Source organism: Zingiber officinale, chromosome 8B (genome assembly GCF_018446385.1).
Source record: "Zingiber officinale cultivar Zhangliang chromosome 8B, Zo_v1.1, whole genome shotgun sequence".
Lineage (NCBI taxonomy): Eukaryota > Viridiplantae > Streptophyta > Magnoliopsida > Zingiberales > Zingiberaceae > Zingiber > Zingiber officinale.
In genome coordinates, this window is record NC_056001.1 from 107,281,605 (window position 1) to 107,295,030 (window position 13,426).

General features: G+C 40.3%; 2 protein-coding genes across 2 annotated transcripts; both read left to right on the forward strand.

Moving 5' to 3' along the window:
* The first annotated feature begins 6,665 nt into the window (after positions 1 to 6,665).
* Positions 6,666 to 10,569, forward strand: LOC122016800 (beta-glucosidase BoGH3B-like). Its single transcript, XM_042574199.1, has 10 exons — positions 6,666 to 7,068; positions 7,676 to 7,929; positions 8,003 to 8,207; positions 8,425 to 8,515; positions 8,658 to 8,803; positions 8,886 to 9,129; positions 9,233 to 9,337; positions 9,454 to 9,636; positions 9,727 to 9,928; positions 10,007 to 10,569. Exons 2-10 carry the CDS (start codon positions 7,710 to 7,712, stop codon positions 10,492 to 10,494), a joined length of 1,884 nt encoding a protein of 627 aa, XP_042430133.1. The 5' UTR covers positions 6,666 to 7,068; positions 7,676 to 7,709; the 3' UTR covers positions 10,495 to 10,569.
* A 411-nt stretch (positions 10,570 to 10,980) lies between these two features.
* LOC122014148 lies at positions 10,981 to 11,493 on the forward strand. The gene has a single exon (XM_042570329.1). The coding sequence runs from the start codon at positions 10,981 to 10,983 to the stop codon at positions 11,491 to 11,493; it is 513 nt and encodes a 170-aa protein (XP_042426263.1).
* Positions 11,494 to 13,426: the final 1,933 nt, after the last annotated feature.

The window sequence follows — 13,426 nt, forward strand, 5'->3', positions numbered from 1 at the left end:
TAGTGATTTAAACGTTTTATTTAAACTTGGCTCGTAGCCAAGTTCGGTTTTATTGTAGACTATTTTTTGACTATTTAAAATAAGATCTAAATTTTTAGATCTTATTGTAAATTTTTCTAAAAGATTTTTTAATTTATTATTTTCTGTTTTTAGTGTTAAATTTTCCTCTTCAAGTGTTAGGTCTTGAGTTGGATTAGAATTTGTGATTTGTTCCTTGAGGTTTTGGTTTTCCTCAAGGAGTAATTTATTTTCATTTTCTATTGCAGTTAATTTTTTTTATCTAAACAAGCAATTGTTTTAAAAAAATTCTTATTTAAATTCAGATATACCTCTTCGGGACCTTCGGAAACAAGTACGGACTCGTGGCTCGATTCGGGTTTGGACCCGTCTTCCGATTCGTCCTCCGATTCTGCTTCATGGGCCATCAACGTGAGGTGACTCTGGTGCTTCTGATCTTCGGCCTTCGATTCTTCTGAAGACGAGTCGTCCCATGTTGCTTTGAGAGCTTTCTTCTTGGTTGTCTTTGTCTTGTCGCTCTTCAATCTCGGGCACTCGTTCTTGTAGTGACCTTTCTTATTGCACCCAAAGCAAGTCACGTTCCTTGGTTCAGATGAGGAGTTGATCTTCTGCAGGTCCTTTTTGCTGAAGCTCTTCTTCCTCCGGGTGAACATCTTCCTTACCAGGTTCATCAGGTACTCTTCGTCTTCAGAATCTTGGTCGGACTCATCTTCAGGGTCAGGCTTGGTCTTTTTCCTTTCCTTGGAGGAGCCTACAAATAAAGCAATACCTTTCTCGGTTCCAGCGTTAGTCTGCTCGTGTAATTCAAGTTCGCAGAATAATTCGTTTAGTTTCAATTTAAATAGATTTTTTGAAATTTTGTAGGCATCCACAATAGATGCCCACAATGTATTTTGCAGAAAAGCATTTAATGCATACCTGATTAAGTCACAATTTTCCATTTGGTGGTCTATCGCGTGGAATCCATTGAGGATGTCTTTGATTCTCGCATGAAGTTGACTCATTGTTTATCCTTCCTGCATTTTAATATTAAATAGTTTATTTAACAGAAGGTCACACTTAGTTACCTTGGCGTCGCTTGTTCCTTCGTATAATTCGATCAGCTTGTTTCATAATTCTTTTGTATTTTAGTGCTGTCCCACTCAGTTTAGTTCTTCCTTTGTCAATCCACATTGCAGTGTGTTGAGAGCTTTGAAGTCCATCGAGGATTTCTTTCTCATGTCCGGAGTCCACTATTCCGGGTCTAGTGGATTTCCGAAGTTGTCGACCGACACTTTGTAGTCTCTGGTGACGTTGAACCACTGGTCAAAGTCGGTCTTTAAGTAGACCTCCATTCGCTTCTTCCAGTAGGGGAAGTTGTCCTCATTGAATAGGGGGAATGTACTATGCTGAAGCCTTCGACTTGAGATATTTTACCTTGCACACAAATAGATAAAGAGACAAGAAATCCCAAGACTTTGTCTTGAATTAGTAGTGCGGAATAAAATTAAAAAGAATCTAAAACTGAATTGGTGTTGCACCAATTTAGCTTAATTACTACGAAAAGATTTCCAAAAAGGTAATGATACCAGTTTGGATTTATAACGTAAAACTGAAAATAAAAAAAAATGAAAAAAGAATTTCACCCCCTGTCTGATTAGTGGTTGCATCAAATCAGAGTGGTACCTGCTCTAATACCACTTGTTAGATCGAGTAATTCGCTAGAGGGGCGGGGTTAATAGCGATTTAAAAAAAATTATTATAGAAAATCGAGTACGCAACGGAAATATAAAAACAAGAACAGAACAATGCTAACACAACTAATTTTACTTGGTTCGGAGCCTTCGTCGACTCCTACTCCAAGTCCCGCAATCGTTGAGTCCTTTCGTTGGACAATCCACTAGCAGTTCAAAAATGTGATTACAAAGTTAGGGTACAAGAACTTTGGAAAATAAATACCGACAATAGTAAAGGAAATAAAAGGCAGCACGTTGTCGGAGTAGCTTCGTAGCGTCGCAGGAGCACAACACAACGGAGCAAGCGTTGGAAGATCTTGTTGTGAGTTGTTCTTTGCTCTAGGGCTCACTCTCCTTATATAGGAGGCTCCGGGCGCCTGGATTCATTCCGGGCGCTTGGAGTGTGACGTAGCCCCAACCAACCATGAAGCTCCACGTGGCGAAGCAGCGATGAGGATAGAACTTGCATTCTGGGCGCCAGGATCCCTTCCGGGCGCTCGGACCTCTGTTTTCTAGCGACCTGCAAAAAAACGTTAGTCCGAGCCAAAATGCAAAACTACCTTGCAAAACAAAGTATTAGCATAGTTATAATAATAAAAGCAGTAATTAGATTTCGTCTTGCCGAGATCGGAATCTAGTCAGGATCTCAACTTAAAGTTCCGAAATGGTTCTAAGTTGGATCGGTGCCTAAGTTCCCTTTTCGGGAACACGTCCTCACAGTCACTCCCCTCTAGTGACTTACCTGAACTTACCTGCCAGACATCTGGTCAGCCCGTCGACCCGTCTGGACTTCGTGCCAGCTATCTGGTCAGCCCGTTGACCTAGCTGGACTTCGTGCCAGCTATCCGGTCCGCCCGTTGACCTAGCTGGGCTTCGTGCCAGACATCCGGTCAGTCCGTCGACATGTCTGGGCTTCGTGCCAACTATCCGGTCGGCCCGTCGACCTAGCTGGGCTTCTCCTGCACACTTGGTCAAAGTGTTAGATCACAATGAAACTAACTTAACCTACTTTGTCATTCATCAAAACTTGAGTTAGACCGTTAGTGCTAATCGCACCAACAACATTGACCTACCCGAGCATAATGAATAGAACATTGAGTTTTCTAAAACTGGCCTGCACTCTGCACTGCTCTGATATACATCTGTAGTAATGTTGGAGGTCTGAGTGAGATACAACCCTGTCCGTAGGGTCGCTCGAATATATGCTGAGATTTTGGAGATCTGAGTGAAATATTGTTCGGTTCTCATGGTCACTTGAATATATGTTGGGAGTCTGGAGATCTGAGTGAAATATCGCCTGGTTCTTAGGGTCGCTCGAATATATGCTGAGAGTTTGGAGATCTGAATGAAATATCGTCTGGTTCTTAGGGTCTCTTGAATATGTGCTGGAAGTATAAAAATCTGAGTGAAATGTCGTCCGGTTCTTAGGTTCACTCGAATATATGCTGGGAGTCTAAAGATATCAGTAAAATCATAGAAGCGGGTCCCCTGAGCCCAGATGGCTTTATGGTCGTCCTGCTGTATATAGGGTTGCTCGTCTTTTAGAGAAAGGAAAACTAAATCCCTAGGGACCAGACCAATCTTTCAGTTAGGTGTCCTCACAATTGGGAACTGATCCCTAATCACTAAAGTAATATCTCGGGCTGCTCAAATCTAGTTGGGTCATTGACTGTACTTAAGACTGGGATGCTTGTTCCTCAGGTAGGGTTGACCGTCCTTGAATTCAGGGTTTTAGTACTGGATGAGAGACTGAGCTCTACCCAAGGGTGACCCTTTGATCGCCGCATTTCCTTGACTTAGACCTCCACCTCTCCTTGACTTCATCTTCCACATCAACCCGAGGTTCTCATTTAACATCCTATATCACCGACTTTTGTGGTTGAAGATCGTGGCTCGAAGTCTGTGTCGATCTGCCGGCAACATTCGGATGTAGTCGAGTAGTAGTATGGCAGCGACGCAACAATAGAATGGTCATAAGAGCTCATGTAGAAGTTGCTATATGGGGGTTGGCTGAAGACCTTCTTTTAAACAATGTTAGAGAGATCTCCAACAACTTAAGGCGCCTTCAATGGTGCTTATCCTATCCGAAGACTTTGGTCTTTATTTGCGTGAGGGTGCCTCCAATGCACTTTGAAACACCTCCAATGTGCTCCAAGGCGTCTCCTTACAACAAAGTTTTATCCTCGAATTCTATCCGCGCAAGGGCGCCTCTGCTCTGTCCAGGGCCCCTCTATTCATCTCTGAGATGCCTCCGCGTAGCTCCAAGATGCCTCAAGCACTGTTTATTTGAAGTTAACTTTTACATTTTAGCTCTAGTAAAATATATTAGTCCAAATAATACAGATATCTTGTAAAATAGAATTAGTACACGAATAAAATAAATAAATTTATGATTTAAATTCTATCTCATCAAGATCAAAATTTAATTATAATTTCAACTTAAACTTTTAAAATTGATCTAAGAGTATCCGTGCCTACAGCCTCACTGGGCTCATCCTCACCGAATAAAATAATAGATTTTTGTTTTTTTTTGTTAGGGGACACCTAAGCGATTAATATCATCGTCTCATTATAAAATATAGACAAATAAATAACATGGGTTATTTTAGAGCATCCATATCAGATACCCTATTCAAAAATTTTACCTTAAATTTTAGATAGGGTAGCTAAAAAATCTTTACATCAGTTACCCTATCGATTCCCTAAATTATGCATTTATGAATAGTACTTATCTAAATTTAGGGAATGAATTTCATTCACTAAACATTATAGAGGAGAGAGAAGAAATAGGGAAGTTGATATATGATGTATTGAAAAATGGATATCCAAATTTAATAAAGTAAGTTTTTTATCCTAAATTTTATATTTTGGATAGGGAAACTGATGTAGATGGTCTTATCCTAGTTTAGCCCACTCTAAAAAAAACTTTTAATATATATATATATATATATTTTACTTTTAATATATATATATATATATATTAAATAAATATTTATCTTCATCTCTTTTATCCGCTCTTGAAATCTGGATTTATTTTTTTTAAAAAAATAAAAATATAAGTTTTTTTTCATACATTTTGTATATCCAAAATTATATATTTTTTAATAGAAATATTTATATTCAAATAATAAAAAATATAGGTCTCTAATATTTTATAAAAATTAAATTACTTAAAATTAAACTAATAATAAAATCTGATTTATGTCCTATAATTTTAATTTGAGGATACTTTAAAATTTAATTATTATCTAAAAAATATAATAAAAGAGTAAATAAATATCAATATCAATATCAATATCAATTTTAATTTAGATTACGGATACGTTTGGTTGGACGTAATATAATTGAGCTTGTAATGTAATCAAATTTGTAATGTAATGTAATCTTAATTACATTACTATGTTTGGTAATGAAATGTATATAATCTTTGATTACAAAGATGATTACATTCTTTTGTATGACGTTCATTATTTTTATAAAAAATTAATTCGTATTATTATAAAATGACAAAAATATCCTACGACTTCTACCGGCGGGTACTACATCTTTGTCGGAGCTTGTGGTGGCTGCTGCCGTTGGTCGCCGGCCATCGCCGCCGGTCGCCGGCCATCGCCGCCGGTCGCCGGGCGTCACCGTCGGTCGTCGGCTATCGGCCGTCGTCGGTCGCCGGTCGCCGACCGTCTCCGGTCATCGATCGTCTCCGGTCGTCGACCGTCTCCGGTCGTCGACCGTCTCCGGTCGTCGACCGTCGACGGTCGCCGGTCGTCTCCGGTCGCAGGTGGGCGGTGGCAGTGACGACGAGCGAAGATGGGCGGCGACAAACTAGGGGTATATTTGACATTCAATTTTTTTGTTAAAAGGTGACCTCGTAATGTAATCGGATTACAATATGTTTGTTTTGTAATCCAAATTACAAAACTTAATTATATTTTGTAATCCAGATTACATTACATTACAAGTTAAAAATGAAACCAAATAAAATAATCAACCTTGTAATATAATCTGGATTATATTATAAGATAGATTACATCCTATTAAATGCAGCCTAAGTAGAATGAGCATCTCAATGACTAATTGGTCCAAATTGTCATGTCTAAATGTTCATTAAAAAAATATGAAGTATACGAAGTGATCAATTTTTATTTATGTAATAAAAAAATCAATTTGATTTTTCTTAAAAATTAGTATCCCATTTTGTGGTGAAGGGATAAAATCTCTTATTTTCTATTTTCTTATCTAGAAAGATAAAAAAGAGTGAATAAGGACATTCTTTGAGAGTACAACCGATAAGTAAGAGGAGAAATACAAAATCATTAAAGAGAAAACAAAAAGGGAGAAGGATCTTTTGGTCCCCGGTCCAACATTTGTATTGATGGGAGGTAATAATTGTCTCCTATCAGTTCACTTTCCTAGTCTAGGAGCGGATAAAAAAAACGGTTCAAAAAATCCTATTATAAGAAAAAGGTTTTGAAACACCAACCGAAAAAAGAAAAGATATGAGATTACTTAGAAAGCATATATATATTTTTTAAGATCAGAGTTATCAAGTTTAGAAAAAACAATACACATTATTAAAAATAATAATTACAAATCATATGAAATAAATAAAATTAAAATAATTTATGATTAAAAATGGATATTTTTTTTAAAAAATAAAAATAATCTTAAATGGTTAAGAATAATGACCCATTCAAATTAGGGTTCTAGACATCGATCTTGATGGCCTATTCTCTGAGCTGGGGTTGACACAGTACCCTTTTACATAAAAAAAAACACTTAACAAAATGTTTTATATCAGTTAAGAATTAATCACCAATTGGAACAACGAGTAGTGACTAACAATATGTGAAGCTTTTTTTTTTTTATGACGACGTCTGCAAAAGTTGAAGAAGGAACGATACTGATCTGTGCACATGGCGACAAAGAGGGCACAAGCGAGTTCAGCGTGGGCATCGTGCAGAAAGTGCCGTCACGCCAGCCCCTTCCCTCATAACGGCTATATTTCCTGACCGTCGCTGCGTCACCTGCCTCCCCACTTTCTTTATCCACCGAACGACGGCGGCCGTCGGTTCTACAGCTGGCTCCAGGTGCCAAACGATCCCGCCATCAGCGCCGATTCGAAAGTCCCTCGAGGCCCACGTCCCACCACCCCACGACCATCACACCACTTCCTCCTCCTCCAAATCTCGATGCCTCCGATTAAACAGATATTCCTAGTTTAACGTTATGATCTCGCCTTTCTCGCTCCTATTTATACGCCGTCCGCTTCCGCTGCCGGAGGAGAGAAGACGCTTCCAGCACAAAGCCTCCTCCGCATTCCTCTGCTCCATCCATCGTGAGTTCATCTACCTATGCTTTAGGGTTTTTGGGTAGTCTGTGCTTGTCAAAGTTGATTCTTTTGCAAAGCGAAAGTTAAACCTTCGAACAACATTGTATCATAAATTGTGCATTTTGTGATAGTTCATCGAGTTTAATGTCTGACAAAATGATTATTTTCCCCTTCAATCTAAGGGAATAGTATTGGCTGGCGAGCAATGGGATTTGATTTGCTTGCGGACAAATTAATGATGCCCCTAAAGCAAGGAAAGAATTTGGAATGTTTGCTTTCTCAACCAATCGAGAATTTTGTAAAAAGATGAAATCTCTCTGATTAATTTATCATTGTTGTCGCCTATTTATCCTTTTTTTTTTCTCCGGGTTTGGTGATCTGCCTATCCCGACGATTGCGAAGTAATGCATTTCTTTTTTCCTGGTTATCATTCTGGTTGACCTTTCTTTCGAAGTTTTCATATAATATGTATGCAACTACTTTATTTTCCTTCGAGAAAGTCCTCGCTAACCTGCAATCTCTGCAAAGGATTGTCTGATTTTAATAAATTGATGTCCAGGCTATCGATATAACTAAAATCCACTGGTGTTGTTGTTGTTTTTGTTGTTGATAGGTTCTGAGAAGAAGGTCCATTGATTGGCCTGGTGATGGCAACGCGACGAGCACCAATGCTTCCGATCTTGTTCCTGTTGTGCTGGTTATCAACTACCCAAGCAGCGTATATGAAATACAAAGACCCCAACCGGCCTGTGGAAGCTCGAGTTAAGGATCTACTAAACCGCATGACCCTTGCAGAAAAGATTGGTCAAATGACACAAATCGAGCGAACTAGCGCAACAGAACAAGTTCTGAAGGACTACTTTATAGGTGAGTATTATCATTTTTTTTTTTTTGGGTTAACATATACTACGTAGTCCTAAATGAATTGCACTTCTTACAGGTAGCATTCTTAGTGGCGGGGGTAGTGTTCCAGCTCCTCGAGCGTCTGCTAGGGACTGGGTGAACATGGTAAATCAATTTCAGAGCGCTTGCCTGTCAACACGCTTGGGAATTCCCATGATTTATGGGATTGATGCTGTTCATGGACACAACAATGTCTATAATGCAACTATATTCCCTCACAATGTTGGTCTCGGAGCTACAAGGCAAGTATACACTTGAAATGATTTGTGGCATAGTTCCATTCAAGAGAGAGAGAGAGGGAGAGCTAACAATTAGATTTCATCATTGTTTCGTGGATTGATTCATGCTTGTGATTTGTTAGTTCTTGCCGATTTTTATGTAGTGCTAAAATGCAAAACAAACAAGCAATTCGAATATTTGTTTCTCTGAGCTTGACATCAACTTACCCTTTTTCTACAGGGATCCTGATCTTGTAAAAAGAATTGGAGCGGCAACTGCTCTTGAAGTCAGAGCAACAGGCATTCCCTACGCCTTTGCACCTTGCATTGCGGTAAGCAAGCCAGTAGCATATGACTATTTACTTTCATCTCTGGATTTTTTGTGAAAAAATTCAACAGCAAAACTGCCCTTTTCTGCTGTTAGTCATAGTTGGACTACAATCTGCTGTTCTTATTTTTTTCATGGCCATTCAGGTCTGTAGAGATCCAAGATGGGGCAGGTGCTATGAGAGCTATAGCGAGGACCACAGTGTTGTGCAAACAATGACAGAAATCATTCCTGGTTTACAGGGTGACCTCCCAGCAAACTACACCAAAGACTATCCTTACGTTTCTGGAAAGTAAGGATTCAAAGTTTAGCTCATGTATCAGATTTTGTATTCCATGTTTTCTAATAGGAGCGTCGTGTACTACTTGTATCAGGAGCAATGTAGCAGCTTGTGCCAAACACTTCGTTGGTGATGGTGGGACGCAAAAAGGCATTAATGAGAATAATACTGTCATTGATCTTGGCGGACTCCTCAGAATCCATATGCCTGCTTATTATGATGCAATCGCGAAGGGTGTGTCCACGGTCATGGTTTCTTATTCAAGTTGGAATGGAGTTAAAATGCACGCGAACAGGCACCTAGTTACAAACTTCCTCAAAAGAAAACTAGGTTTTCAAGTATGATAAGAACAGCAACATTGCTAAATTCTCTTCTTATTACTGACTCGCAAAGGAGTTTTGTTTTTCTTCTGTTTACTTACAACGCTGAAATTATCATCAGGGATTTGTAATCTCAGACTGGCAAGGCATTGATCGAATCACCAGTCCTGCAGATGCTAATTACACCTATTCTGTTCAAATGTCAATCATTGCCGGTATCGACATGGTATGAAGATCTTTGATACTGAACTTGTATTCCATTAAATGAGCGAAGAACACATAAATACTACTACTAACTCTTTGAATACTTGTAATACATTTTTATCGATTCCAATTTCCCAGGTCATGATACCTTATGATTATTCTGGGTTCACAAGTACCCTGACAACTCTAGTTAATGACAAGGTCATCCCCATTAGCCGGATTAATGATGCTGTAAAGAGGATCTTGAGGGTTAAATTTGTCATGGGTCTTTTTGAAAACCCTCTACCTGATTTAAGCTTAGTCGATCAGGTCGGCAAAAAGGTAAGATTTCTTATCTGCTTCTAATTTTGGAGGTAGAAACATATATTTATATGTTTTTTTCCTAATAACACCGAATGATGGATGATACAGGAGCACAGGGAGCTGGCGAGGGAGGCTGTTAGGAAATCACTTGTGCTCTTAAAGAATGGAAAATCTGCTAAGGAACAATTACTCCCCCTGCCAAAGAAAGCTGACAAAATCCTTGTTGCTGGAAGTCATGCTGATAACTTGGGTTACCAGTGTGGTGGCTGGACAATCGAGTGGCAGGGAGGCAGCGGAAGAATCACTGGTGGTAAGTCCAAACAGCTAAAGACAGTTTTGCAGATTGAAACAGAAATAGTGAACTCCAGATATGTTCCATTCGTTGCAGGCACCACGATCCTGGAATCCATTAGATCCACAGTGGACCCAGCAACCAACATCGTCTTCTCCGAGGCCCCCGACGTTGGATTCGTGCAGAGCAACAACTTCTCCTACGCCATTGTAGTCGTCGGGGAGCCACCCTACGCTGAGACCGCCGGCGACAGCCTCAACCTCACTATTGCGGAGCCGGGACCGAGCACAATTCAGAACGTGTGCGGCGTGGTGAAGTGCGTGGTGGTCATCATCTCCGGCAGGCCTGTCGTCATCCAACCCTACGTTCCCGTGATGGACGCACTCGTGGCTGCCTGGCTGCCGGGATCAGAAGGCCAAGGCGTCGCCGACATTCTCTTCGGCGACTTTGGCTTCACCGGAAAACTTCCCCGGACTTGGTTCAGGACCGTGGACCAACTTCCCTTGAACGTAGGCGACCAGAACTACGATCCTTTGTTCCCGTTTGGTTTTGGCTTGACTACAAAATCAAGACCGGCCTCGTAGAGCTGTGGAGTCACTAGAAATTAATAGAATAGTTATCGGCGTTGCTTCCATTACTTTAATACGTAGCCGAAGTAACATGCGTGCAGGCTTTGTCCTCTTCACTGTTTCTTTCGACATGAATGCACTGCATTTAATACACCCAATTCCGGCGAAGTCACGCAAGTAAAATGATTTAGATTGGTTTGAAGAGTCGAATACATCCTACTCTACCGAAGAACGTACCACGTCGATGAGCAAATTTCTCGATAACGTAATCGAGTTGTCTCTCTCGCATGAGTAGTCCGTTGCTACTTGACTTCGTTGTAGTTATTAAATGACGAATTTCGCCCTCTGCTTCTTGGATTTCTGTTTATCGTTCCTCGCGCATTCAGCGGGAGCTCGCTGCCGCGTTGGAATCAAGCTCCATAAAGTTTTGATCTTTTACCGATCTTTCTTGGTGATAGCGCGCGCGCCTTCCATCGGGAATCGACTTGCGAGAGAGGCGCGATGGTGCGGAAGCGGGTTCGCCGGAGAGGGAGGGCCCTTTCCCCTTCCGCATCCCCAGCGAAACGAGGCTTGCCTTCCGACGATCGCCGCCGCCCCCCGCGTGTCGACAAGGATCCAGCGACGCGGCGCGCTGCGCTCGAGGAAGCCGCCGGTGCTACGACCGCGGGGTGCGTCGCGCTCTGCTGCTGCTGCCCCTGTGGCCTGCTGAACCTCCTCTTCGTCGTCGCGCTGAAGCTTCCGGCGGAGCTACTGCGGCGAGCGCTGCTGCGGCGGAGGTGGCGGAGGAAGCAGCGCAGGGCCAAACCCAGGGGCTGGAAGCCCAAAGACTTCGCCTTTTGCGAAGACGATGACGATCTAACACTGCATGATAGAGGCCTTACCAGCGAGGGGACGAGTACTTGGCCGGTGATCTCCCAGAGCCAGGATATGGCAGAGCTGGAGAAGGAGATGCTGAGCAAGTTCCGTACCGCCGGATTCTGGCGGAGTCTGTCGCGGAGCCAAAAGGAGTGCTGAGACACTCTGACACAGAAGATCATCAAACCATGTTCGTTTAAGATCTTTTCACGGGAGACTGCAAACTAAAAAGCCGCCGGAGATGTGCCTGATGAGTTGATCATTCTGCAATACAAGTTGTGCCCCGTGGAAGAGGCTCGCCAACGGATGGATCCCCATGGTAGAACGATAGATCGGGAGCAGAGCAGAGGTAGAAAGAAATATGTTGATGAATGAAAGAGGAGAGATTTAAAGGAGCGGCCAGCAGAATGGTGGTGCTGGTGGAGCTGCAAACCTCTGCATCAAAGTCGTCGCCGGCGGCGTCGAAGACAGGGAGAAGTGCAATGCTCAACAAACTGTAGGTAATTATTATTATTTATTAATAATAAGATTTAATGGTTTTTCCACTTGGTATTTATTAATAATACTAGATAAATTTATTACGATTTGTCAATTATGATACATTTAACAATTTATAAAAAAAATAAGAATTTTTATAATTAATCTTACTATTTAATTAAAATTATGGAGCCTTTAATATTTCTAATTTAAAGTGTATTAATAATTTCAACTTCCTATCCTTTTTAAATCATATAAGTATAATTAACTTAATTTCTATTAATTCACCTGGTTCTTTTCTATCCTCTCCCTTTAATATTTACTATAGTTTTTTCTTATTTATATCATAACTCATAAATCTATTTGTTTCGATTTTTCTGTATATTGATATAGTCGTATCAATCTATTTGTATTTCATCGATTCTTCAAGAAAAATCATAGTTTCATCTATTCACTCTGTATCTCATCGATTATCTCATCAATTTTTGAGTGATATAAGATACTCTTGTTACATAATTTGAGATATGATTAATAATATAATTTTTACTTTATTTTTAAATTAAGATTTTTATATATTTTACACATATTTATATATTATATTACACATGTAACACGTATACACAAATCATAATAGCTAGTTAATTTAAAATTAATTAGTCCTTATTCACAATGTTAGGTCAAAGAATCATTATATAAATTTTGAAAGATATATATAATTGTATGATCTCACTTGGGACTCGGCCCAACCTAACCAATCTTATACAGCTCACTCGATTTATCCAACTCAAGTGCATACGAAAGGTTTGATCGACTCGCCTAATGGATTTGACATGATCACATGAACATCGCTAACTCAATTCTTCTGCACTTCGAGGCACTCGCCTAATGGAGTGACTCACCTAATGGATTCAAGTGATTAGGTAGTTGGTCGCCGAGCGAGGGACGGTTTTTGGATGACCTTCGACTAACTAGTCCGATCCAAACTATAATTTGAATGAGATGATGAATCTAAGAAGCGATCACAATCAATTGTGGTCGAATCGCTATCCTGATCCGACCGTAATTCCATATAATCCATCCCTTAATCTATAACAATGTGCACTAGGAGATCTCCCCATCATTGTGAATTATCGTGAGTATTTTATAGGGGTTGTAAAAATCTGAATACTTAAATTAACAAAAAATAAATAATGGGCCTGAGCGTGGGCTGCCTTGGGCCGCTGTAGGCTGTGGTGAAAGCACTGTCGACACAGAAAGTCATTGAGCCGTTCTTGAAAATCTTGATAACGACAACTCCTCGACTCTTTTTGAAAATCTCACCCTAACAAATTTGTTTTCAACTAAATCATCATCAACATGAGACATAGTGTTTTATTCTAATTACAAATCGGAAATACAGAAAGTTCTTACCTACAGAAACAGATGACAGGACACATCAATCACATCAGGTATAGATGAGACAAACACAAGAGAATTATTATCACTGTATCACAAGAGAATTACTTGTGCTCATCAGCTATATCAGCAGTGTTGGAAGAAAGCCTCGAATGAAATTAAGGCCCTGTGTGAATGGAAAACAATCGAGTTCCAGTTTTTCTTCCAGCACTCTCATTAA

What these genes read in the sequence shown, in the direction of transcription:
- LOC122016800 (XM_042574199.1), top strand. Translation starts at nt 7,710, where the DNA reads ATGGCAACGCGACGAGCACCAATGCTTCCGATCTTGTTCCTGTTGTGC. An exon ending in TCTGAAGGACTACTTTATAG is followed by an intron (nt 7,930 to 8,002) that starts GTGAGTATTATC and finishes CACTTCTTACAG; the next exon opens with GTAGCATTCTTAGTGGCGGG. An exon ending in CAGCGGAAGAATCACTGGTG is followed by an intron (nt 9,929 to 10,006) that starts GTAAGTCCAAAC and finishes CATTCGTTGCAG; the next exon opens with GCACCACGATCCTGGAATCC.
- LOC122014148 (XM_042570329.1), top strand. Translation starts at nt 10,981, where the DNA reads ATGGTGCGGAAGCGGGTTCGCCGGAGAGGGAGGGCCCTTTCCCCTTCC.